At 41.9% G+C, this 27,908-nt stretch overlaps 1 protein-coding gene across 2 annotated transcripts in view; it reads right to left on the minus strand.

Annotated features, from left to right (window-relative positions):
• Nucleotides 1-27,908, minus strand: part of LOC124797994 (baculoviral IAP repeat-containing protein 6-like) — a 142,853-nt gene that overhangs the window by 79,863 nt on the left and 35,082 nt on the right. For both annotated transcript variants that reach the window (XM_047261179.1, XM_047261180.1), the window contains exon 2: nucleotides 5,250-7,531. In XM_047261179.1, the coding sequence (XP_047117135.1) occupies nucleotides 5,250-7,479 (2,230 nt within the window). In that variant the 5' untranslated portion in view covers nucleotides 7,480-7,531. The remainder of the gene's footprint in view (nucleotides 1-5,249; nucleotides 7,532-27,908) is intronic.

Consider the following 27,908-nt stretch of genomic DNA (forward strand, 5'->3'; position numbering starts at 1 on the left):
GCCCATGTGGTGATGCCCATGTACACCCTCATTATTTAGCAGCCTCTGCCCCCCCCCCCCCCCCACTACTTCTCAATATTATTTTCACAACACATCACTACACACACCCACATGTGTAACATAGGGGAAAATCAACATACATTGTCAGTGCAGTCCATTCAAGTAGAATGAGCAGTATCTCCAATTGCGAACAGGAAGATGCAGCGTGTGTATACTGTTCAGCCTGTCAACATGCTTTAAAGAGTCATTTCATGCTTATATGCAAGTACTCACTTTACAGCAAGATGATTTGTTAGCCTGGGAAATTGTAGGCCAGAGGGGACATCCACTCAACATTCAATCACTGCTGTGAGAAAGAAGACAGTGAAGATCTATCTCATAGTAGTTGCTGATCGTCCACAACTGATGACAGCTACATACAAATTATGGTTCATAGGTATTCTGAGCAGAATACAACAGAACTGCACAATGCCTTTTCAGAGGGCACTGACAATCCAGATAGAACCAACTGAACACACGCAAATACTTTGGCATTTTCCATTTACCATACACTACAACGCACAGAGGAGTAGGGCAAGGAATCACCTGGGTCAATGGCGGTTTCTTTACCAATGAGCGCAGAGTGTGTGTGTGTGTGTGTGTGTGTGTGTGTGTGTGTGTGTGTGTGTGATATCAGTGGAGAACAGTCTAAATGCGGCCACACATCAAGGCATATCACATGCACGCAGCCTACAGGTACAGAGGCAAGTCCTGTTATGTTCTATTTACACTGAAGAGCCAAAGAAGCTGGTACACCTACCTAATATCATTGACGGTCCCTGTGAGCAGCGGAAATGCGACAACACAATGTGGCATAGACTACTAATATTTGAAGTAGTGCTGGAGGGAACTGACACCATGAATTTTGCAGGACTGTCCGTAAATCTGTAAGAGTACAAAGGGATGCAGATCTCTTCTGAACACCATGTTGCAAGGAATCCCAGATATGCTCAATAATGTTCGTGTCTGGGGAGTTTGGCAGCCAGTACAATAGTTTAAACTGAGATGTGTTCCTGGACCCACTCTGTAGCAAATTCCGTAGGTGTGGGGTGTTGCATTGTCCTGCTGAAACTGCACAAGTCCATCGGAATGCACAATGGGCATGAATGGATGCAAGTGATCAGACAGGATGCTTACGTATGTGTCACCTGTCAGACTTTTATCTAGACACATCAGGGGTGCCATATCACACCAACTGCACACGTCCCACATCATTACAGAGCCTCCATGCTGACATGCAGGGTCCATAGTACATGGATTCATGAGGTTGTCTCCATACCTGTACTCTTCTATCCACTCAATAAAATTCAAAATGAGGGAAGTCCGACCAGAAAACATGTTTCCAATCATCAACAGTCCAATGTTGGTGTTTACGGGTCCAGGCAAGGTGTAAAAAGCTGTGTGTCGTGCAGTCATCAAGGGTTCACAAATGGGCCTTTGGCTCTGAAAGCCATACTGATTATTTTTCCTTGAATGGTTCGCACGCTGACACTTGTTGATGGCTCAGCACTAAAATCTACAGCAATTTGCGGAAGGGTTGCACTTCTGTCACATTGAATGATTCTCTTCAGGCACTGTTGGTTCCGTTCTTGCAGGATCATTTTCCGGCCGCAGCAATGCTGGAAATTTGATGTTTTACCGGATTCCTGATATTCACGGTACACTCGTGAAATGTTCGTACAGGAAAATCCCCACTTCATCGCTACCTCAGAGAGGCTGTGTCCCATCGTTTGCACACCTACTATAACACCACATTCAAGCACACTTAAATCTTGATAACCTACCATTGTAGCAGCAGTAACCAATGTAATGATAGTGCCAGACACTTTTTGTCTTATACAGGTGTTGCCGGCCACAGTTCTATATTCTGCATGTTTAAATATCTCTGTATTTGAATACGCACGCCTATACCACTTTCTTTGATGCTTCAGTGTATACATAAATGCCTGATTCCTCTCATCACTATCAAGGGTTATTTGAGGGCTGTGCAATGTTAGGATCCCACAATCTGTTGCAGAGCACTACACTCAACATTTACAAATTGAATTCATCTATCACGACAATAATGCACAGGCAAACTGTGCCCAGTTCATAGAAGCCTTCCTCCAGGAAGCAGGAACCAAGCGAATGGAATAGTCTGCGGATCTGCTGAGATGAATACAATTGAGCATAATTGGGACCAGTTTGTATGGCGGCTGCAAATTCGTAAAGGACAAATTATTTTAATATCTCATGTCACTGGCACAAATAAATGACAATTCCCCAGATAGTAATAAGTGTGTTCCACAAGGATATAAGATCAATGTTTAACAACCAACTGACAACGAAATCATTACAGACAGAAGATAAGCCGAGATTAGGGAAGGATGAAGACAGAAAATGGTAGTGCCCTCTTGAAGGAACTATCCTGGCATTTGCCCTAAGTGATTTAGGGAAACCTGGATCAGGATGGTTGGACAGGGTTACTAACAGTTGTCCTCCCAAATGTGAGTCCCATGAGACCTCACTCTGTGTATGTTCGTACATTACGATCATCAGCAAATGTGGGAGCTGCCATTGGAGGATGAAATAGATGTGCTACTCTGAGGCAAAGTAGTGATGTATCTTGCTTCAGTAATTCAAAGGAGTTTGTCCACTGCCATGCAACTGCCTTCACTGACTGCAGCTTGTTGGCTTCGTTTTCCTCATTCAAACTCATTCACCCCCCCCCCCCCCTCCCTCCCCAGTTGCAAATGATTCATCACAGTGAATCATTGCCTCTACAGGGGTTGCACGTTGTGAGTGATATTGTGAAGCCCCTGTGCTGCTTCATCTGCCAAATCATTGTCCATATTCCCATATGCTGTAATAGTGTCAACAGAAGATCAGCTCCTTTCTCAGCCTATGTAGGAATAAGGAGAAAATTCAGGACTAAGTGAATTGGGTTTGTTGGAGACTATTGGAGATGAATATATATAAATATATATTTTAAGCAAGGGTTTAATGTACTGTCAAAAATGATGTCATTTGATATGGAACCTAATTCAGATTGGGAAATATGAAGAAATAAGTCAGCATGATGTCCTTCCAAAGGAACCTTCAAGGACATTTCCCTTAAGCTGTGTAGGAAAGCATAGAAAATCTGTAACTGGAGAGTTAACAGGGACTAACTGCCATCCTTACAAATACAAGTCCAATGTTAAGAATCAATAAATAAAATATATAAATTGTATAAAAGCAACTCAAAACACTGTAGTGGTAGCATATTAAGTCTTATTTCATTACACACAGAATGTTTAAGTAAAGAATTATTAGCTGCACCTTAAAAACTATAGTTAAATAAATAATGTACAAGCTTATACAGACAGCAACATACGCAATCAAATATGGAACTAAGGTACGATTTAAGGAGTAAAGATAACTGTTTTTACCTTTAGTTCAATTTCTTACATCTCACCAGAACTATGGCACAAGTTTGCCAATATTCTGAGCAAATGCAGTGACAGGTTCAACTCTGCATGTTAGTGTTAAAATAATGTGCAATTTAAAAAGTGTTTCTGAACACTAGAGGCTCCTTCTCAAAATCTTAGACAACTCTATGAGAGCAGACAGAAGCATACAAAAAAGCAATGAACATTTTTCTTTTGATGTAGTCTACATGGTTCCAGTCACAACAACGTGACAAATGTTTGCATTCGATGTCAACTTGTGGTAACCAGTTTCAGATGGCAGGTGGCAGCACTAGCAGTGGAGAGTACATAAATCATGTCAAGGGGACATGGAAAACAGTGCAGTAGTTGTAATGTGAAACCAATCAATTTATCTGACATCCAAAACGATATGCTCATTAGCTTTCGGGCCAAGGGTTGAAGGATTTATGAAGCAACTAAGCTTGTAAACTGACAATGTTGCTATGGTTGAAGTTTACCATGCAAGGCAAAATGACACCGTCCAAAACAGGCACTGAGAGAACAGTGGTGCACCACAGGCCATTAGTGACGGGTGAATGACAGCTGCAGAGATGTGTATGGGAGAATAGATGTGCGACTGTTGAGCAACTGACTTCCCAAATGAACCAAGGCGCTACCAACAGCATCTCCTGAATATCCATTCAATGAGCACCGCTGCATAAGGGCCTCCCGAGCAGGCATTTGATTCACGCATCCACGCTGACTGCTGTGCATCAGCAACAAAGGCTGGAATTTCCACACCAATACCACAACTGGATGTCCACTAAGCGAGGACATGTGACCTTTTCAGATGAATCACATTTTACGGCTCATCAGTCAAATGGTCAGCACCCCGCCTGTCAAGGGTCTATGTCGGAGGAAGGAGTGTTATGGTCTGGGGAAGGTTTTTGTGACACTCCCTGGGTGATAAAATCATTCTCGAAGAGACTCTGGATCAACACAAATATGCATCTGTCCTTGAGGACCATGTGCACCACTACATGCAGTTTGTTTTTCCTCTGCACGAAGGCATCTGTCAGCAGGGCAATGAACCAAGTGACACAGCTTGCAAGCACGTGCATAGTTTGAAGAGCTACCACAATGAGTTTACTGTACTCTTCTGGTCAAAAACTCCCTAGATTCAAACTCTATTGAGAATCTATGGGACCACCTACCTTCTGAACTTCAATGACTCTTCCTGCATGTCACACAGTGGGCCACACTGCAAGAAGTGGTTACTGTATTCTGCTTCTGAAGGTTGGTCACAATGTGACTGGACACACTATTAAGAACAACTACTAAAAACTGTGTGATTACATAAGCGGTGTTATTTATATTTACTTTCTACATTATCATCAAACTTCATCCTTTTTGTCTTGCTTGCAGGTAGAATATGCACGCCTATACCACTTTGCGTTCTATTTTGTTTGGTACTCTGCCCCCCATTGAGTAAAATTCTAATCAGTTCTTGCCTTTATTTCTGGTGTAATATAAGAGTGGCAAATGGTCCAGTGTAACTGTGTGTCTGTAGATCATTCTGGGTACAAGATGTTTGGCATGCAGTTCACATTTGAAACTGAATGTAACAACAACACAAAGAAACTAACTGATAAAATCACTTGCTTTACAATCAAATATAAATAATCCAAAATTTACTAATTAGTTTCTATATGAACCAAATTTTGACAAAGTATATGTCTATACCCTGGAAACTTCAAGATGGAATTGATATGTGCTGTAAAACTATTACATTTCCATTTGTGCTGAAAGGAATCCACTTACCGTCAATGTCACAACTAAGAAACTGCAGGTCTTTCAAGGCATCCTTGTATGCCCGTGCAACATCAAGGGTGTTTATACCAACACGTCTTCCTTCTGAAGTTTCACCCTCTTCACTGGTTGATGCTGATTTGTCTAGCAGCCCACAATTCTGAAGCGCTTCTTTAACAGCTTGGCTCGTGCGACAAAATTCATTAGCGAAAGTGTGCTCATTGATGGGTTTTTTACTTTCTGAAAATATTTCATCATCAGAATCTGTTCTCCCCGATAATTGTGGCTCATACATGCCAAGAGACAAATCGTGACCTGCCCAGTCATTAAACAGTGTGCATTTCCTTCCCCTTCCTCTCTCAAACTTTTTTAGATTCCCTGCAGTTCCATTCTCAGCAGTTTTTTTCAGTTTTGACACAATTGATTCTGCTTCCTTCTCTAGCTGGCTGATCAAATCATACATGGAATTAGCCCGGCCAGGTAAATGCCATAAGAGTGGAACCAACTTGGGCTGCGTGGCAATAGTGTTTATAATGTCAACAACACGCTGATAGACTGAAGTATGTTGACAGATATCAAGAAATGATGTTACTTTTAATTTGGATTCCAAAAATGGTAGCAAACTAGAATCAGCCAAGACACTGCACAGCTCTTCAACACCATCAATAGCCCACTTTTCATCATCTGACGAGACTTCTGATAATTCAACATTTTCACTCTCACTCAAATTCTCTAAAGGCATTTCAATATCTTCGCATGGTGTTTCATTATTCGCAATTGCACTTCCAACAGCTGCACTAGAACCGCCAACTTCTGTGCTTGAAGTCTCAAACTTTGCAAATGAGCTAGATGTTGGAAATGAAACACTGTTGTACACTAGGAATGAAGATCTACCTTTCGATATCCCACAAACTTTTTCAATCTCACGTAGAATTCCTCTGAGAACTAGTTCAATCTGATGATCCTTTTCCTTTTGAGCTGCAAGGTATGCTTTCACATCCCAACCGGACTGTGTAGATGAACTGTATCCAGTACCACGTGGAAACCACGTCTTTTTGTAATCTTTCTTCTTTCCTGCAACAACTGGAATTTCACTTTCACTAGTACATGGAACTTTTGCAGTCCAACCAGAAATATCAGCAGCCTTTGTATTAGATAATGGAACTTCACTTACAAATGTTAGGCGCATTAAATGATTTTCAATGTCTAAATAAGCTCCCTGAGGGAACCTAAGTCTGTCATTTCGTTTTGTTTTAATATTGAGCCTGCTGTTCTTATCAAGATAGTCCTTGATTTCTTCCAAAACTGATTTCATATCCCGGGCTGGATTCCAGTTGGACAATTTCAGCAGATCCAACGTTGCAACAGAGTTTATGGTGGAGCCCACAAGACGAGGTCGTATAACTTTAACAACTGGTGGATAAAATGGATAGAGATCCATTGTAAAATCAAGCTGCAGCTGTATGTACTTATATCCAAAATGCTCCTTAATCTGATTCAAATCTTGAGCCAAAGGGCCTCCAGGAGTGAATGATGACAGATAAACATACCACTGATATATATTGTCATCAACTGGTTCTGCTGCTATGCCACTGCGTTTTGCTGACATCATAATGTTAACCAAATCATTTGTCAGGATTCCTGATGCTGCAGAGCTGCTGAAGACTTGTTCAGGATGATCCTTAGAAGTGTTCTGAAACATGTCAGGTGCTTTTGGATTATTGTCGACAGCTCTTAAAGATGCTTCTTTTTTTCGCCATCGTTTCTTCTTCTCTTCGATGATGATATCTGCATCATAACTTTCATCTTCTTCCATAGGTATCTCTTCATCTTCTGCAGAGTCATCAGAACTACTGCACATACTACTCTGTTCGTCTTTGAGATACAGTCTAAGTGCCTTGTCCAGCACAGTCTTCAGAGATGGACAGCAGTCAGAATCAACTATATATTCATTAAGAGCAACACACCATGTACCATGGAGTGTTGATCTCTCAATGAAAAAACTGTCTTCATGATTAGGATAGTCCGATGGACAAACCAAGGTAAATGTCCCACTATTACCAACGGAGAATTCTAAGCAGATTTGTCCATCATTAACAATTTGAGAAACAAGTTTTATATGACCACTGTTGGCTTCTGACCAACGAACATATTCTTCGTGTAGTATTTTCTTCATTGTTAACATTTCCTGATGCTCTTCCATTGCTTCTATTTTAACAGACTCTGTAGAAAGGGCAGCCATTTTCCAATCCGGATGAGCTCTGTGCCCTTCACATTCACCGTCGAAAATCAATCTGAAACAAAGTGTAGAAAAATGTTCTTTAAGTATGGCAGTCTGCTATATGCCAATATCAACATAGACTACAGTATTTACAATGAAAAGTTTACAGTAAAAGTTTAATTTTTAAATGTGTTGCCACTTATATTAATAGGAAATAGTTGTGCAACAAATGACAATCACAAACACCGTGTGTCTCCAAAATCAAAGTATGATCAAATGTAAGCAGAAAAAAAAAATCAAATCAGCTTACCATGCAGCAGTAAACAGACAAAAATGATAAGGTTGCACAGACGCTAGATTTTAGCACCAGTGTCTGTTCATCTCACATAACAGAGAAATGGGTAGAAGACAATCAGTTAAGTGTTTAAAAAATCAACAATGAATTCCGAATACAGAAACCATTTGAAAAACAAACACATACATAAAAAAAGAAAGAAACGACAGCCAATGGCAAGACATAACTTTAACGACAGATCAGAATGAGCTGTAAAGAAAAGAAAACTGATTATACAAAAAAGAGAAATGATAAATAAAAGTAAAGAATTGGGAGAGCTTGAAGTAGTAGTCTGGAAGAGACAAAAAGGAGGTAAACCAATGGTACCATTCAGAAAATGTTGATGCCAAGGAGTGTACAAGCCACCAACCAAGCATTCTAGAGCAAATTCCCGGATTGGTGCAGGACAAAGGAAACAACTGAGGCAATGAAGCTGCTACTGGATTATGGCTCAAGTGTTTTTGTGCATGCTCTGCCAAAACTTCTGTCAGATATAAATAAGACTCCTCGTCTGTGCCCGTTTGTCCTCAACATTTTACTGATCATGATAACATAAAAAGCTGCAGCAGTAACATGTAAACTGACACTCCAGATGGGAAACCTCACACAGGAAAGATGGAACTAGATTTAGCACTGATAGAAGGGAACATGGAACAAATTTAGCAGTGGATGAAATTTCAAATGAACGATGGGGATTCAAAATGGGTCAAGAAGAGTTGGCTGATTGATTTGGGTGAGGAGCAAGATCATCAATCCCATCGGATTAGGGAAGGATGAAGAAGGAAATCGACCATGCTCTTTCAAAGGAACCATCCCGCCATTTGCCTGAAGTGATTTAGGGAAATCATGGAAAACCTAAATCAGGAAGGTCGGACACGGGTTTGAACCATCATCCTCCTAAATGTGAGTCCAGTGCGCTAACCACTTGGCCATGTTGCTTGGTGTCTAGAACAGGTCTGAACAAAATATTGACCAGACAACGAATGCTACTGGGTGTGGGACGAAGAGAATAGCAGGTGGCCTATATTTCATCTCACAATACAATACTACTAAATCATTACCCTTGTAGAGGTTGGCAGGTATAATTCAGGATAGAGCAGTAGTTTCTGACAGGAGGTACAATCATTCAACATTTTTAAGCTAAACCAATAGTTCTTGTGGTATCCTGGTGGTTTTGGAAATCAGGTTGGTGGGGTCGTTCAGAAGAAATGAAAGGTGTAGAAAATAATTTATATCTTTTCATTTATTTTTACTGGTGTGCATTACTGGACAGTTAATAAAAGAAAATCATAAAAGAGAGGCACTGCATGGAAAATGGGCACACACAAGAATTTGAACAAAGTAGCTGACCTTATGAATGTGTTCTACAAAACAAATACAGGTTGAGTTGCTATATTTAATTCTTGTTTATCTTTCTACCCACTGCTATATGCCTGAACTACAGTATTGTAATTATCTATATCAATTCCGTTGCTTGCTTGTTTTACCTTGGACTTGCCTATATCACACTTAATATTTTCCTTGAAATCAAGTGTTTATATTACTGTAAGAATCTAAAGCTTTCTGTTTGAAAGTCCCACATCACCCCTACTTATTATAATACGAGGTGTGGCAAATAAGTGGATTGGTGCTGCTACCCGCCAACAGCAAGTGCACCACGGCAAGTTTGAAGATGGTTGTGTCAGTTGATGCTCCCTGTCCTGGGCTTGAGGGATCCCAGTTAACATTATTCAGTCTCACTGTAGCAAATGTGTACTGATATTTTGGTGCTAGTGTCTAGGTGGAAAATGCAAAGAGTTCAGATGGAGCAACACATTAACCTCAATTTTGTTGTGAAACTAGGGAAAACTGCTACAGAATAATTGCAGTTTCTTTACCTATGATTCAGAGAGGCATAATCCGTATCACTTCAGGAAGGTAGTCTCTGTAAAGGAGAGCTTCCACTTTTAAGTTGGACAGGTTTTATTTTAAAAATCATTTTTTTTTAACTTTCATGTGTAATGTAGGTCTTCACTGAAGTTGTTTCTTACTAATTTCTTTGTTAAAATCAAACAATGGAAAATCCAGGATGGAATGTAACAATACCAGAGAACGAAAGTTGCTACTCACCATAAAGCGGAGATGCTGAGTCGCAATAGGCACAACAAAAAGATTCACACAATTATAGCTTTCAGCCATTAAGGCCTTTGTCTCTCACACACACACACACACACACACACACACACACACACACCTGCAGCCTCAGAGAACAAACCACACTCAGACAGGTGTGTGTGTGTGTGTGTGTGTGTGTGTGTGTGTGTGTGTGTGTGAGAGAGAGAGAGAGAGAGGCCTTAATGGCTTATAGCTGTAATTGTGTGAATCTTTTTGTTGTGCCTATTGCGACTCAGTATCTCTGCTTTATGGTGATAGTTTCTTTGTTGTGGTTGTTCATTTCAGGTTTCTGTAATATAGTTTTTCATTGCTAATTTGTTTACTGAAGAGGCTTCTGAGAAATCTGAGACCATCCAGAGAGTTCTGTGTTTTCGTGAAGAATTTGTCAGTTGACACGACACAGTTGCAGTGTGCTTTGTGAAAAGGACTGTGCAATGTCTTCTGACTATACTATAAGGAGAGGCAAGTGTGTTGAATATTTGTATATCCATAAAAAGAGTGATATATAAGAAAAAAGAAAAAAAAGCCTTTGTCCAGGTTGGGAATAAGTGTTCTCATTTGAAGACTAAACAAGTGAAGATGTTGCCAGTTACAACTTAGTGTGTTTTAAGTGTTTAGGCAGAATAAGAACAATGATAGTATCTGAACAAGGTGAAGCTTCCCATGGTATAGATGATGCAAATTTTGCATCAACAGATGAAGAATTAAGTACCCTGAATAAATCAACTACAGAGGTAGGTGTATGTCCTGTTAAGAAATCGTTGTCGGTGAAGTTGAGTCATAAGCTCTATGCATCAAGAAAGCACAGAGAAATTACTAAAGCTAAGGATGAATACACTACAGCAAAACTGACCACTCTCCTCAAAGTAGAAATTCCATCTTCAGAAGAAAATGAACAAAAGCACTCTTATACCTCTTGCCAGGAATTTTTCACAAATATCAATTCAACTGTTGAATACTGTGCATCCTACAGTGAAAGGCACAAGTTTTAACTACTATTCCAGGGACATTTTCAAAGAAAACAATTTTGAACCACATTCTATCAGTATCAAAATATATGGTAGACAAATCAAGAAATGTGAGGTCTGTAAAAGGTGTCTTTGGAAGACCAGATATCTATTATGATCATTAATGTAGAAGCAGCTCAAGTTCAAATAGTGCAGTCATTTTATCTGGAAGGTAAATGGTATTGTTCTTTGCCAGAGTGCCAACAAAAGAAGACACTATAACCGTAACAGTTTAAGGTCAAAAAATTGTGAAGTGAAGAGGTACATTTTATGCACTACAACCAAAGTGGGTAGTTTCACACCCACCTAGAGATGTCTGTTTATGTGTGTACTGCTCGATTTTTGAACTTTGTGCGGTAACTTTGAAGAACTTACTGGAGCACGTGACATAGGACACCTTGGCTGGGCGTGTCAAGTCATTAGTAGTCTGCAACGTAAAGCAAGAGACTTCTCTGTTTGAAGAATGTGGTGCCTACCCTGGAAAGATAGGACTGCCTTTACACACACTCGGCCTGGAAGACGTAGCAGGTAACTCTGCAGAAGTTACACTTGTAACATGGGATGAAAATAAACGAATTAAGAAAACTGTTGCCTTCGGCAGTTTCATCTGTGAACTTTGTAAACAGTCAGTGAAAGCAGTAACAAACCAGCATCTGAAGTTGTTATCATCATCATCATCATCATCATCATCATCTTCATTATTATTATTATTATTATTATTATTATTATTATTATTATTGCAGTTGAGGGGGCACTCAACATCTTGGTCATCAGTGCCCTGACGAAAAGTCAACATGCCAATCTCGTGGGTGTGGACGAAGGCTGTCCCCATATGTAGATCAGTTTATAACGTATTACAGATTGCTGCCCTTCCACACCAATTTAGGGATGAGGCCTGACAGTTCACAAAATTTCACCACTCTTAACACTGGTATCGGTATCTGCTGGATCTCCAGCGAGACTGAGGGCCGCCCTAATATCAGTATACAGGCCACATCTAGCCACAATATGCTGAACTGAAAGCAGCACACCACAAACTTCACAGAATGGTGGATCCTCCCACCAGAGGAGGAAGGATGTAAAGAAATTGCAACAACAACAACACCACATTGCAGAAGTGAAAGGGTGTGTACAGGCTGAAGAACTATGTTAAGTGCTTCACTGTGATTTTGCTGAGAACTGCTCCATAATTCTCCACAGGAAGTACAAGGGTATCATTGGAGTAATGAATAGGTTTCAATTTTTACAGGAGTGAAATATTTTCGAAACAAGACTACAAATGTTGCAGTTGTAAGTGATGACACAGGACATGACTCAGCACATGCTTTGCTAGCAATGCGCGAAATTCAACTGCAAACAGGGGCAGAGAAGATCATTATTTCGGATGGTGCTCCTAGTCATTTTAAAAATTGTTACCAGTTGTTTGAACTGAGTAAGTCGCTTGTGCCAACTGAGTGGGTTAATGATACTATTCTTACCAGAGTGCCAACAAAAGAAGACACTATAATTACAACAGTTGAAGGTCAAAAAATTGTGAGTGAAAAGGTACATTTTATGCACTACAAAACAATCTTTCCAGACAGCTGTGATTAAGAATGCTGAGGATTTTATGAGAGTCATGAAATATTACACATCCACAGCGCTCTTGATTTTATGTGATAATATGACAAGTTTTATGTAGGGCTAAAATTTCAATTGTTTATAAAAGCTGGTCAACCTGAAAGTGGGAGCTCTCCTTTTCAGGGAATGTAGAACCATATGGTATTAATCAACAGGAAAAAATAACGGATTGGCATTTTTGAAAAAAAGTTTTTTCCATACATTATAAAAAGTTCAGAATGCTATAGTAACAGAACTTTGACAGTTAAGTCCACATGGAGGCTTTCTTTGTAATCATAAAGCAATTATCTTTCAAATTAAAAAAACCACTAACAAAATACCTACAACTGTTCTAGAGATACAGCTTTTTAAAATTTTTTCCAAAATTCACATCTTCAAAATGGTACGCGCAGTGTCAGCTTTGGATGGCTGTATCTCTGAGCAGAAACTTTTTTTGGAGAAAACAAAAAAACGTGTGTTCCTTACTTAGTCCTTCATTTTAACATATGCTAAATTCAATAACATCCGAGACTATGAATTTAAGATTTTTCCTAGCCTGCCTGAATTGATATGGACTATACCAAAACGGTCCTTGAAAATTAGGCAGTCAACATTATAACATTGAGATTCTGACTGCCGTTCACAGTGAATGAGTAAAGAGAGAAAAATCTGGTGTGCCAGCCCATTCCACCTTGTCTGATAACACATTCATTGTGAAATGCAGCATCACCCTGCTGGACGACCACTGTATTTGCTCAACGTGGCCCCCTGGAACATTTTTGTTCCCTACAGTCACAAGTGCATCTAAGGGGCTAGATCTGGCAAGTGTGGAGGCTGTGAAAGCAAAAGTGATCGATGTTCTCAACAAACTGGCAGAAGCAAACTTCCAGTACTTCTCTGAACAAATGGAAAATTCAAATGGAGCATTGAAGGGCTCGACAAGGACAATACATGGAAGATGTAATGTAATTGGTAATCAAAGTGTGTTGTAGCACCAGTCCAGTTATTTGATTGCTACACCGTTTAAAAATTGTTTGTCTTCATAAGTAATTCTCATTATAAAATGCTACACCGTATTATGTGAGGGTGCTGACAGCTGTGTCGCTGCAATTCCCGTTTAGTTTCTTTTCTCGTTTACTTTTACTGTGAACAAAGAATGCAAAGCCCCCTGACAGTGTCACTTAATTCAGAGAACAAAATAAAAAACTAAATACTGTAATGTACTGCGTATGGGGTAGTCACGATAAATAAGAAGCGGCTTCATAGAAAAGCTTACGTATATATGAATGTGTAGTTTATGTTCTTTTGGACATGTCCGTAAGAACAGACAACACAGAATCCACAGCTGTAACATGTATTACGTAAATTGAAGGTGGAGGTGGGGGAAAGGGAGAAATGCAGCATCACCCTGCTGGACGACCACTATATTTGCTCAACGTGGCCCCCTGGGACATTTTTGTTCCCTACAGTCAAACTGAATCTAAGGGGCTAGATCTGGCAAGTGTGGAGGAAAGGATTTCATTGTGTCAGCTGCATTGGACTTTATAAGGAGTTTGCGATGGCAAGTGAAAATGTGTGCCAGACTGGGACTCAAACCCACAATCTGCTTACCAGGCAGCTGCATTAACCACTCCATCACCCAGACATTGTGTTTATCACAATTGCATGCACTATCTTGGTAACCCTCTCAGATGATCCACATTCTCACCTAATGCCACCTATCTGCTGAGGGGCATACCAAGATATTCCATGTAATTGCAATGAATGTTGTGTCTGTGTGGTGCAATGGTTAACGTAACTACCTAGTAAGCAGGCGATACCCCATCTGAATCCAGGCCCAGCACACATTTTCACTTGTCGCAGCTGACTGCGCATAAAGTCCTGGTGGAGCTGACATATGAAATCCTTCCCTCCCCTCCTCCTTCAATTTACATAATATAGAAAAGCTTACATGCAGTAAAAGAAACGTTTGGTATATTAAGAACACTTACTGGTTAATACTATTAAACAAAACTTAAAATATTATTGGCTGAGCATATAAATATTCTAAGTTTAACTATTACGACTGCAGTTAAACACAGAAATTTCATACCACAAGTTTTCACTGTTTCACAAAATTTTACAAATGACATGTTTGTCTTATAATGGTGTCCTAATTTGTAAATCAACCTGTGACAAATAAAAGGGGCGATTAAAAAGTTAGTTTGAGGGCACTGTTTCACTGTATATGCTATGTAGCAGGACTGATGTGGGTACGTAAGCACCAACATGTAGACAAGGGATTAGTGTGGCATTCGTGTCTGACATGCCCGCAGTAAATGAGGAAACGAGAACTAGGGCAACGTTATTACCAAATAGGACCAACGTTCTGTTATTTTTTCTGCCAAAGGACAAACATCGATAGACATCCCTCGGTCCACCGGAGAATGAAGAATGTGTATGGGGCAGCATGTCTGTCTAAAACCACCATTGTGAAATAGTTCACCAAGGGTGCTGCTGCCTCATTACAATACAAGCCCCTATATCGCAAATGTCTCAATGCAGAAATTACGCCAACCTTCATGGGAGACACCGCTAGCACCCACCCTTTAAGGCCTTCAGTCCCTTAAGGCCTTGAAGGGTCAATCATAACTGTCTGATGATGTGCAGCAGACAGTTATGACTACTTCACACAGCAGAACACTGTTTTACTAAAGGGGTATTTTCCACCTGGTGCATCATTTGGATGATCGTCTCAATGCTCAGTGATTTTGATTGATTGGCCCCTTATACATTGACATTTATCTGTAACATAACAAGTTATTTTAATAATTCTCCCCCCCCCCCCCCCCAAAAAAAGAAAAAAGTTTAGTACCCATTATTTCATTTTCTAATATATACCCATAATGACAATGCAATTACATTTTATTTGGTTTGTTACCCAGCTCCCTTTGTATCAGTTTATGTGATGTGTGTTGCATTCTAAAACACTGAATGTGGCACTTGATGACGACAATGAAGTTCAAAGCCACTCTTCTCTTTGAATCTGGGCTTTAACAATGGCGTGATTATGGTTGCCAAATTCCAAGGCAAACTTAGTTACCAGATACTCACAAATGAAGTATTTCTTTGAAAATAATCTGAAATGTCTAGTTTTTCAGGCAACAGCAGACACTATTGTGCACATGCACCAATGTTGAAACACAACCTCCTTTGACATCAGAACAAGTATCATGGTTGATGTGTTGCTGTATGATCCTAAGAACTGGCTTTTCGAAACAATAAACATAGCAACAAAATCGATACTGACAAGTGTTACACCCTAAAGTGGGCATTTTGGGCAAATGTTTTTTTTCTTATGTAGTTGATTTTGTTAAGTTTTGGTTATATCATGCAAACAATATATTACACACAATAATATGATGTATTAAGAGTGCACAGCAGATTGGTCTCCAGCATTCACACACTAGCTTTATATATTTACTCATCCACATTAAAGTCTATAACACTGGTAACTAAATAATAAACAATTTTATGTGCCTCTGTGCATAATGGCAACAACTACGAGGTGTTCAAAAAGTCTCTCTGCAGTGTCGTATGATTATTAGCCGCGCATGCCTGGGTTACTTCCCTTCAAGTGGACTCTCCCAACATTCCACTATTTCGTTTGTCTCAGCCAGCGTCAGTAGTATCGTTGGTGTGTGTCGTTACGTATTGACGTGAACGTTTTTCGTCTGTCACTGTTAAAATGCTAATCATTGAAGAATGTGTGTTTTAGTCAAACAAGTGTTCAAAGCTGGAAGTAAATGCACAGTTACAGTTTCTCACATTTAATTCAGTTTTCCTGAAGACAACACTCCCACATCACGATACTGTGCAAGATTTGTTTAACAAATTTCAGAAGGACGGGTTCAGTGTCAGATGTACAGAGAAGTGGTCATCCTAGCATTTTGTCTGAGGATAAACTACTCGATATTTCCGATAAAATGTCCACGAGTGAACAAGTCAGTAAGAAAACTCACCCAGGAAATCTATGTTAGTGTTTGAGCAGACCACACAGCAAGGAAAAAATTAGAACTTTTCCCATACAAAGTGACATTCATGCAAGAACTGAAAAATACTTATCATGGCAAGAGACTGCATTATTGTCAATGGTTCATAACTTTTGTTCAACAGAATGGAAGGGATATTCTTAATGAAATGGTTTTCACTGATGAGGCATGGTTTCATTTATCCGGGTACATGAACTCTCAAAATTCTCGTATGTGGAGTACTGTAAATCCACAGTGTATTCATGAGGAACCACTTCATTCTGTGAAAATAGAAGTTTGGATTGCAATTTCTAGACGTCGGATTGAGGGTCCCATATTTTTCAACAAAACAATAAATGCACAACGATACTGCAGTGATATTCTGTACCCATTCATAGGAGAACTTGTGTTAAGTGAAATACTGAACGGTTATTTTGAACAAGATGGTGAAACCACGCATACAGCTCGCATTTCAATGTCACTGCTTGCAGATGTTTTTGGTGATCACATAATTTCACAGGGACGTTGGCTTCCACGATCGCCTAACACCACCTGACTTTCTTCTGGGGTGCAGCAAAAGCAACTGTCTATAAAAACCGTCCAAAATCCGCTGATGAATTGAAAACTTCAATATCCACTTTCACTGCTTCTGTTACAGAAGAAATGCTACAGCTTGTGTTTGGAAACATGATTAGATGAATTGAACTGTGTATTCAACAACAGGGGGGGAGGGGGGGGGGAAGGGGGGGGGGGGGAAATACTTTCAACATTTTATGTGAAAATTTGTAAGTAAAAATAAATATTCAATAAATTAATAACTTTTATTTCACAGAGTTTCATTTTGGTATATTCAGTGCAGGATATGGCATGCGCAGCTAACAATCATACGGCACTGCGGACAGACTTTTCGAACACCCCATATTAGCCACATACTCTTCCAGAATACTATTTTTTTTACTGCTTCTCAACTCACTACAAAAGTAACAATACTATTGTCACTATAACTGCAGGCATTACTACACCACCACCACCACCACCACCACCACATTTGTTCTCTCATTATTTCATTCATAAATTCTCTGTAGAACTTTTTAACTAATTAAGGTTTATTGTCACCACTGAATGACCCATTAAACTGCACCACTCAACAGCTTTCATCTACTGGATCCATTATGCACGGGATGGAACTTTAGCAGACAATTCCAATGTTGCAAATGACACTACAAATCACTGCAACATTGATGGACCACATTTCTGGGGGAAAAGAAGTCCGTTAACTAGACGAACATATATCATGTTCTTCAGTGTACACCAACCCTAATTGCCTTTGTGTCATTTACACAGAAGGAAAGATAAACGTTTGTCATGATTAAACAATTTTTTTTATTTCCTCCAGGGATACACAGATGCAGAATCACCCAAAAAAAAAAAAAAAAATCCAGGTTTACCAGTTTCTCAGAAATGCTTTGGTTGCTTTGTTGGTTGTACGAGTTTAAGGGGCCAAACTGCAAGGTTATCAGTTCCTTCATTCTATATGTATCGAACCAGGAATAACCCTCAAGGAGGAGGATGCAAAAGACAAATCCTGGGAAGCCCAACTAAGGAAGATACAAGACAACAGAGATAAAATCAAGGAGAAGTACAAGGGGGTAAGGTGGGTGAGCCACTTGCCCACAATGATGGAGGTCCACAGAGCATGCGGAGGGAGACGCACCATCTCACCAGCACAACTCACTGTGTGTTACCCCAAGGAAATGAGCAACACAGACAAATAAAACAAACCACAAGAACATAAACCATGACCAACCATTAAAGTGAACCCCTGGGCTAGAGCAGGCAATGGGTGCCCCTCCAATCCCTCAGGTGGTCAATGAGGCCAAAGACGTGATATATGTTCGTCTCACAGGCGAGTAGACACCACCTTTGCAGGTGAAATATAAAACCAGGTCAGCCGCTTTGGCACTGTTGCTGGCACCAGAGGTCATGAGTCAGGAAGTGTAAGATATCTCCACAAAGCAGCCAAATTTGGGCAGTCTAGCAGGATGTGAGCTACCATCAGGCAGGCACCAGATCAGCAGTAAGATGGGTCCTCACTTAGGAGAACATGGCTGTGGGTCAGCCGAGTACGGCAAATGCATAGCCACCAGAGGACAGAGGATTCTCTGTGAGAAGCACGAAGGGAAGACTGCTACACTGTCTTGGTCCCCTTTATTGCCTTCAGTTTATTTGGGGAGTCCAGGGCACACCATTCACAGCATGTTGTTATCAATGGAGAGACGTCTACAGACGTTAAAGTAACCTCTGGCGTGCCACAGGGGAGTGTTATGGGACCACTGCTTTTCACAATACATATAAATGACCTAGTAGATAGTGTCGGAAGTTCCATGCGGCTTTTCGCGGATGATGCTGTAGTATACAGAGAAGTTGCAGCATTAGAAAATTGTAGCGAAATGCAGGAAGATCTGCAGCGGATAGGCACTTGGTGCAGGAGTGGCAACTGACCTTTAACATAGACAAATGTAATGTATTGCGAATACATAGAAAGAAGGATCCTTTATTGTATGATAATATGATAGCGGAGCAAACACTGGTAGCAGTTACTTCTGTAAAATATCTGGGAGTATGCGTGCGGAACGATTTCAAGTGGAATGATCATATAAAATTAATTGTTGGTAAGGCGGGTACCAGGTTGAGATTCATTGGGAGAGTCCTTAGAAAATGTAGTCCATCAACAAAGGAGGTGGCTTACAAAACACTTGTTCGACCTATACTTGAGTATTGCTCATCAGTGTGGGATCCGTACCAGATCGGTCTGACGGAGGAGATAGAGAAGATCCAAAGAAGAGCGGCGCGTTTCGTCACAGGGTTATTTGGTAACCGTGATAGCGTTACAGAGATGTTTAGCAACCTCAAGTGGCAGACTCTGCAAGAGAGGCGCTCTGCATCGCGGCGTAGCTTGCTCGCCAGGTTTCGAGAGGGTGCGTTTCTGGATGAGGTATCCAATATATTGCTTCCCCCTACTTATACCTCCAGAGGAGATCACGAATGTAAAATTAGAGAGATTAGAGCGCCCACGGAGGCTTTCAGACAGTCGTTCTTCCCGCGAACCATACGCGACTGGAACAGGAAAGGGAGGTAATGACAGTGGCACGTAAAGTGCCCTCTGCCACACACCGTTGGGTGGCTTGCGGAGTATAAATGTAGATGTAGATTCAGAGCTCCAGACAATTAACAATGTTAAGAGTCTACCGATGGTCCAGTTATAGGATCTCATTTCCAAAATCGGCATCCTGGTAGCCAACTTTGTCAAGCGGTCGGTATGTTCATTCCCCGAGATTCCAGCATGTCCAGGAGTCCACACAAAGACGACTGGCTGTCCAGCTTGATGGAGATCCTGGATAGTCAAGATTAACGGGTTACTAGGGTGGCACTGATCCATAGCCCGAAGGCTGCTCAGGGATTTGCTGCAGATTAGAAACGTCTTGCCAGTGCAAGAACAAGCATCACCAAAGAGTTCGTTTGACTGCCACCATTTCACCAGTAGAGACACTGCATCTATTGAGCAAAATCAGTTCGTCCATCGACCGTTGAGCTGTCACTTAATTCCACTTCCAAACCTGGAAATGCATGGAGAACATCCAGAAACAGGTGGCGAAACACCAAGGGTCTCAATTGAATCTTTTTATCCAAAGGATAAATCGTGACAGATACGACATTGAGATACACACCATGAGGACATATTTGATTGTTCGCTGACAAGAGGTGATAGGTGGTAAGTTTGAGTTCAGAGCAGCAGAGACACTGTAGTCTAGCTATAATTGTGCCCCCAGTTCTGAGTCCCTGTTGAGGGAGGTGATCTCCCTGCTAGGAGAAAGGACACAGTAGTTTGCATGCTTGGAAGAGCTGCAAATACATACTGTATAGCATAATCAAATAGCTGTTGCTTGAGCCTGATCCATTGTGGAGGAACCCCAGCCACCGCAAGTATGTTGTTCACAGGACTAGTTTGAAAGGCTCCTGTTGCAAGTCGGACCCCACAGTGGTGTATCGGGTCCAGTGACCACAATGTTGAGGGTGATGCAAAACCATACACCAGACACCAGACTCCCATAATCGAGATGGAATTGATTCAGGGCTTTGTAAAGCTGCAGAAGGGTAGTACAATCTGCACCATGGCTGGTGTTACTGAGATGTATTAAGGTATAAGTAGCACTTCTGCTGAAGATGGCAAAAATGGCTAAGCCACGTCAGCTGGGCATCAAAAACCAATCCGAAAAAGAAGGAAGGCTCCACTGCATTGAGTAATTGGTCATTGAGTTTAAGTACTGGTTGTGAATGAATAGTACAACATCGAAAGTGCACGACACGAGTCTTTGGGAAGGGGAGGGACTGAAAGCCGTGGGTGAAGGGCCATGACTGCACCTTTCGAATGGCGCCCTGCAGTTAGCATTTAACTATAGAATACGAAGGCAGAGGAGAGTAATATGACTACACGTCAATCCCAATCGACGTAAGAGAAGACAGCTAAAACCAGGGACATGGAGAAATGTCTAAAATACACCACAGAGAAACTGAGATCCAGGAGCAACAGTAAAAGCAAAAACTGTCAGCATACAAGGAGTATGATACTGAAAACACCACAGCTGTCACTACACCATTGACAGCCACGAAAAAGAGGACACTTATTACAGAGTGCTGTGGGACTCCTTTCTCTTAGCTATGGAGGGGTACTGTGGAAAGCACGTACCGTAACTTGGAAAATATGATGGGACAAAAAGTTCTAGCCTGGAGACCCCTCTCACGTGAGATACAGAGGATGTGGTGTGATCATTTTGGTAAGGAGATGATGCTGCCAATCCACTGACAGGTGTTTGAACATTTGGTTGTGGATGTTGTCTGGTCCTGGGGCTGTATCAGGCAAAAAAATTCCCACTCACTGAATGGAGCATTATAGGCCTTCAAGTAGCATGTAGTGAAAGAAGTGCAGCTACTCAATCCGTTGTTTAAGGACATTGATAGACACACAGGCTCAAGCATAATGCAGAGCAAACGGCACCGTTTAAAGAAATACCAAGTACACTTTGCAGAGGACTGGTATCCATAGAGGCGTCTGATCTTTGTCCAAACCTGCAAAGGTGGTGTACATGGACCAATGGTTTAAACACATTGTTTCCAGCATTCTGGCAAACTGAGTCATGGAGCCATTTAAAGGCAAAGGTCCCGAGTTCGAGTCTCGGTCTGGCACACAGTTTTGATCTGCCAGGAAGTTTCACATCAACGCACACACTGCTGCAGAGTGAAACTCTCATTCTGGAGAATGGCTCCTGTTGCATTCTAGACAGCCTCGTCAACACCTCCAATTTAGTGGGGAGCTCAGGATGACAGTGGAGGTGAAAGTATCCCAGTTGACACTGTAAAGAGCCCAACTACGCAGGTGCCCAGGGGAGTGGCATGAGGGAGAGAAGAAAACTGGGAAGTGACCGCTACCACAGAGGTCATCATGGACCCTCCAGTGGGTGGGTGAGACAGGACTAGGGCTGCAAATAGAAAGATCAATGACTGAATAAGTTCCATGTGCCACATGGAACTAGTAATCAAGACACAAAGATCAAGATCGGCCAATAATTTTTCAATGTACTTAATGCACCCAGTGATTGTGGTTCCACGTAAAAAGGGTTATGGGCCCTGAAGTCTCCCAAGGTTAGGAAAGGTGGGGCAGGGGGAGGGGGGGGGGGACAGAGACCAATGCAGACACTATATTCTGAGGCACTCCATCATTGGGAAGGAGATAAATGTTACCGATGGTAAAAGCCTCAAATGCCGTCATTCAAACAGCCACAGCCTCAAAGGTGTATCAAGGGGCATGAGTTCACTACAGAATTCAGAACATTTGTGCAAACTCCATCTTACACCCTATCATAATCAGCTCAACTCTGAAACAGGGTGTATACAGTATACGGGGACAAGGAAAAAAATCCCGGATTATTCCCAGATATCCCGTTTAAAAAATATGCTTTTTCGTAGGCGAAAATACACTTTTTCTGTGCTAAGTGACTGTAGGTTTTCCATAGATTTTCCCTCATAACTGTAAAACAGTGAAAGCACTAAGTCATTCACAGGTACATACCAAAGAAAAAAAAACTTTCTAGTTTTTGGCGTAAATCCTACAAAAAAGCACATAAGAACAAAAACATGCAGGTACAGTAGTTTTTTGTTCTCAAGTGGTCTGCACTCTGTACCCACAGTTTGTATCTTACATCAACAGTTTTGTCAACATATTTGTACGAAACAGATGTGCGGTTCCTAAGCAGCTCTTCCTTAAGACAACTGTTGCACTGGTGGAAAACGCATTTTTTAAAAAAATTCTGTGCTGCATACTGTCAGAAGCATTGGACAATACTACTAAAAAGCATTAGGTTCACATTCTGATGAATGGCACAAACCCACATGGTGCATTTCATATGACTTTACAGCAATACACCATTCAGGTCTTATGTCACTACCTCTAATTTGTGACACGATTGCAAGGTTACATTTCTCTCAATTTTCTGTCATTCAATGAGGTCTTATAAACAGCCAATGTGTTTGAAATAACTGCTTCCACTCAGAAAAAGTTCAATATCAACACTGATATCTGTACATTGTCCAGCAGCCAACACAACTAATCAGCCGATGACTCACAGTCACAGCCGTCATCCTGGGATTCGTTAATTCCAAGTCTGCTAGTATGGCGTAAAAAAGAACATATGACGGGGTGCTGAAAGTAACCCTTCTGATTTTATGTGAAAACTATTAAGGCTTTTTAAATGAAACAAACATTGTTAACATTCTACATCTATTCTTCGTATCCACATATTTGTTTCTAAACATAGTCATAGTCACCCTGGCGACAAATACATTTCTCTCTACAAGAGACCAGTTTGTTGGTACATTCACTATAGAAGGTTTGACTTTGTCGTAGGAGCCACAACCTCATCACTGCTCCATCAGTATCAAAGTGAAGTCCCCAAGTCCGGAATGCATGGTGGATGATCGACGAAAGTGAACACCAGGCATCTGATTGTCACAGCATTCACATGCAGCCTGGCAGTGTTATGTTGAAGGAGAGGGTACTCCACCTGTGAATGAACTCTTCAAATTCGAAATTCCATTACAGTACAGTACAGTACACTGCTTCTCACCCAACACCGCTACATTACATGCTACAATTCGGAACCCTCTAGTGGCAGAGGGCTACAAACATGTAGATACAAAGAAGAGAGATGTAGAATTTTAACACTTAAAAAGCTTTAAGAGTTTTTACATGAGAAATTTGGAGAGATTTCTTTTCAGCATGTCCATGTACTCTGCACCACACTTCATCAGTGGAGCTTATAGCTCACATATAATGTGTGAAATGTCACAGTCATGCCTCCACGGTACTGTTTGCATAGTTGGTTGGTTGATTAAAGGGACCAAACTACTAGGTCAGCAGTCCTTTTTTCTCAAACAGGCAGGTCTACATGACTGGGGAACAAAACCCTAAGGTCAACAAAGATGAGATAAGGAACAAAACAAAAGGGAGCAGAGTAAGAAATGCAGGCAAGGTACTCCATATAGGGAGCAGCCAGAAGTGCCTGAAAGCAGAGTGCAATGAGGGGACACACATCCCCCAGCCCCCACCACTTACCAGAGGTATACCAGTCAGAGGATGCCTACGAAAGACTAGCAACATGGAGAGCGCAAGAGAAGCAGAGAGACAAAACATGAAAAAGTCTAACGGACCACACGAGGGGGGGGGGGGAGACAGCCACGGCTCAGTATGTGCAGAGGAGGCATTAGTGTTCTCCAACCCCTCAGTGGGCCAATAAGGCAAAGTAGTCTTCCCTTAAAGAATGTGGTAAAAGCCTCCTTCATGAATAAAAGGGAAATAAGACAGCCTCTGAGGCATCATCTCCCAACATCAGGGGCAGTGAGTAATGGAGATTAAAAAAAAGTCCGCAGCAGCATAGCTAGGTCAGATCAGTCCAGCAAAATGTGGACCACCGCCAAACGGAAATGACGACAGCAGAAATGACCACGAGTCAGCCAGGTATGGCCAATGTGGAGCCGGCAAAAGATGGTAGAGTCCATGTGAGAGCCATGAACGGAGGACTTCTACAGATTTTAATTCTCCTTTATCACCCGTAGTTAATTTGGTCAAGTCAGTCAGTCCATATCCTAAATTTCTAAAAGTTGATGGCATAATACCAATCAGAGGTCTCTTTCCAGAATAGCGATCTGAAGAGTGTTCATTGGTAGTGAATTTGGCTAGGCAATCAGAAATTGCATTCCCAGGATCCCAATGTGGCCCAGAATCCAGATGGTCACTGAGCATCCACATTGTTCTAGGGAAACAGGGAATCCTGGATAGCAATGACCAAGGGAAGGCCAGAGTAACACTGCTCGAGAAACGACACACCAGTGCAGGAATGGATATGCTCACTAGTATGAGAGATGGCTACCAACTCTGCTGTGGAAACACTACATCCATGCGGCAAGGAACGTAGTTCAGTACATCCTGTGTACATATAGGCAAAGCCCATGTGACCAGCAACCGCTGAGCCGTCAGTACAGACTACTTCTGAACCTCAGGAGGCGCCAAGGATGGAGAAAAATTGATGGCAGAGGACCTCAGGAGGGTATGAGGCTTTCGGACCTTGTGATAGGTCAAGACGACACTTATCAGGGGATGCACCACGGAGGTATATGTGAATGGGCCTGGAGGAGAGGTGGAAGAGGAAACAACTGTAGTGCAGAGAGGAGGAACCAGGTGCAGATTATGATCTTAGTCCCTGATCTGAGCCGCTGGTGTGGAAGACTGATTGCCATGTTTGGGTAGAGGAGATGGTAATTCAGATGCTTAGGGGAGCTGCAAATGTGGGTAGTACATTTGAAATGCTGTTTTTTGGCACCTGATCCACAATGAAAGATTGAGTAAGCTGTTCACAGGACTAGTTCAATAGGCTCTATTAAAATGACAACAAAAATCAGAAATGCACAATGCAGGTCTTGTCAGCTGAGAACCTGAAGTCATGGCTGAGGGCCCATGACAGCACCTTTTGTATGGCACCTTGCAGTCAAAGTCTGACAACATCCATACTAGAGGAGCAATTGTAGAGGCAGAAGTCGTCAGCATATGAGGAGGATGAACTGAGGATCCCACAGCTGCTGCTAGACCACTGACAGCTAATAAAAAGAGAGGGACACTCACTATTGAGCTCTGCGGGACCCATTCTCTTGGATATGACTGGGGGGGGGGGGGGGGGGGGGGGGGGGAGTTGTACTGTGGGAAGTACCAACTCAGAGCATGCAATGTGACAGGAAGCACTGGGTAAAAATTAGGAGCAGACCCGGCCGGAGTGCTCACTTGTGTAAGGTAGCAAGGATGTGATGTCGCCATGTGGTGTCATAAGCCTTTTGCAGGTTGATGAAGACAGGTGTTGACTTCAGGCAAAAGCTGTTCAGATGGCAGACATCAGGTAAACCAGATTGTCAGCAGTGGAACAGCCTCAGCAAAAACCATCCTGGTACAGAACCAGAAGAACCCTGAGACTCAAGGAGCCAACACAGCTACTGGCTGACAATGCATCCATGCAAGTTACAGAGAACATTGGTGAGACTTACCGACCGATAACTGTCCATCTCTAGAGGGCGCTTACCCGATTTCAGAACTGAAGCAATGATCCTTTCTCGTCACTGCGATGGGAAGTCCCTCTCGCTCCAGATGTGGTTAAATATGGCAAGAATAACACAAAAAATGCACTAGTCGGTGCTCTATCATTTGGTTGTGAATTTGGTCCGATCTTTAGGCTGTATCAGGACACTGAGCTAGGACATTGACGAATTCACACTCACTGAATGGAGCATTATGTGGCTCCAGGTGATGTGTTGTAAAAGATAATTGCTTTTACTCTAACTGCCGTTTTAGAACATGAAAGGCAGGTTGATAATTCTCAGACGCTGAGGCTCAAGCACAATGCGGAGCAAAATGTTCGGCAACTGCGTTTGGGTCAAGGTAATGCCAGGCACAACTGCAAGTCATCTGTACAGACATTTGATCTTAACCTGAACCTGCGAAAGAGAGGTCCGTGGTCCTATGGTTAAAATATACTGTTCCCAGCAGTCTCCCTTCCATCTTCTTATAAGGTGGCAGACTCGGGCATGGAGCTGCTTACAGACAATGAAGTGCTCTATCAACTGGTGCCATTTATGGCGTTTGAGAGCCCACCTACAATTGCTAATGGCCTTTGTGGTTTCTGATGACCACCAAGGTACTGTATTATGTCAGGGCGGACCAAAGGAACAGGTTCTCACTAACTCAGTTGTCGAAAGAATGGTTGTAGATGTCTTCTGGACTGCTTCATCGATATCTCTGTCCTGGCTGAGATTGACGGACTAATCAATTGAGAGGGTTTACGGGAGCTAACAGTGAAGTCATCTGTCACGTGATTCCAAAGTTAGTCACAGAAGAAAGGGGATCCACTAAAAGTGAACGGATGGGCAGTCTTTCCATGGGAGAGTGGTCATGGGGTCTCAGAATGAGAAGACACGCTGAGAGGTTCCAACCACAACCACCCTGCCCCTACTCCAAGAGTAAAGTAAAACATTTATCTGGAAACAAAAACCACTTTCACAGAGGAAACTAAGGACCAGTTCAACCATCCGTGAATTGAGTGCTAATATTACTAATATTAAAATTAAGGAATTGGGAAGACTATACTTAACACTAAGGGCCAAAAGAATGGGACATTCCACCAGTATGTGGGAAACAGTCAGTCTGGCTCCACAACCATATTGTGGGGTGGTTCGTTACGTAGGAGAAAACAATGGGTGACCCTGGTATGACCAATGCATTGACGATATAAAACAGTGGACACTCTCCAAGAGGAGATGAAGGAGGAGTGCCGAACTGTGGTAGACTCCTTGATTCTGCAGAGTTTATTACAATGAGCAATAGCGCACCAGACGTCATTCCATTTTTGAGCAAAGAGATTTGGTTTAGATCCGCATATTTGCAGCTGGAATCCTGAAAGGGATTTTTTTTTTGGGGTGGGGTGGGGTGGGGGGGGGGGGGGTGGGGGGGTGAAAGTATCTGCTTCTCTAGCCAAATGGTCAGCCAGTTCATTCCCTGGGATACCCACATAACTTGGGACCTACAGAAAGACAACTGAGCAGGCACAAGGCCACGGGCAGAGAGGAGGTCATGGATAGCAGAGACCAAAGGGTTACGAGAGTAGCATCTGTCTATAGCCTGTCGGCTGCTCATTGAGTCCGGACTAATTAAAACGCTGTGGAGGGAGGCCTGAAAAACAAAATGGAGGGTTC

Source organism: Schistocerca piceifrons, chromosome 5, assembly GCF_021461385.2.
Source record: "Schistocerca piceifrons isolate TAMUIC-IGC-003096 chromosome 5, iqSchPice1.1, whole genome shotgun sequence".
NCBI classification, from domain to species: domain Eukaryota; kingdom Metazoa; phylum Arthropoda; class Insecta; order Orthoptera; family Acrididae; genus Schistocerca; species Schistocerca piceifrons.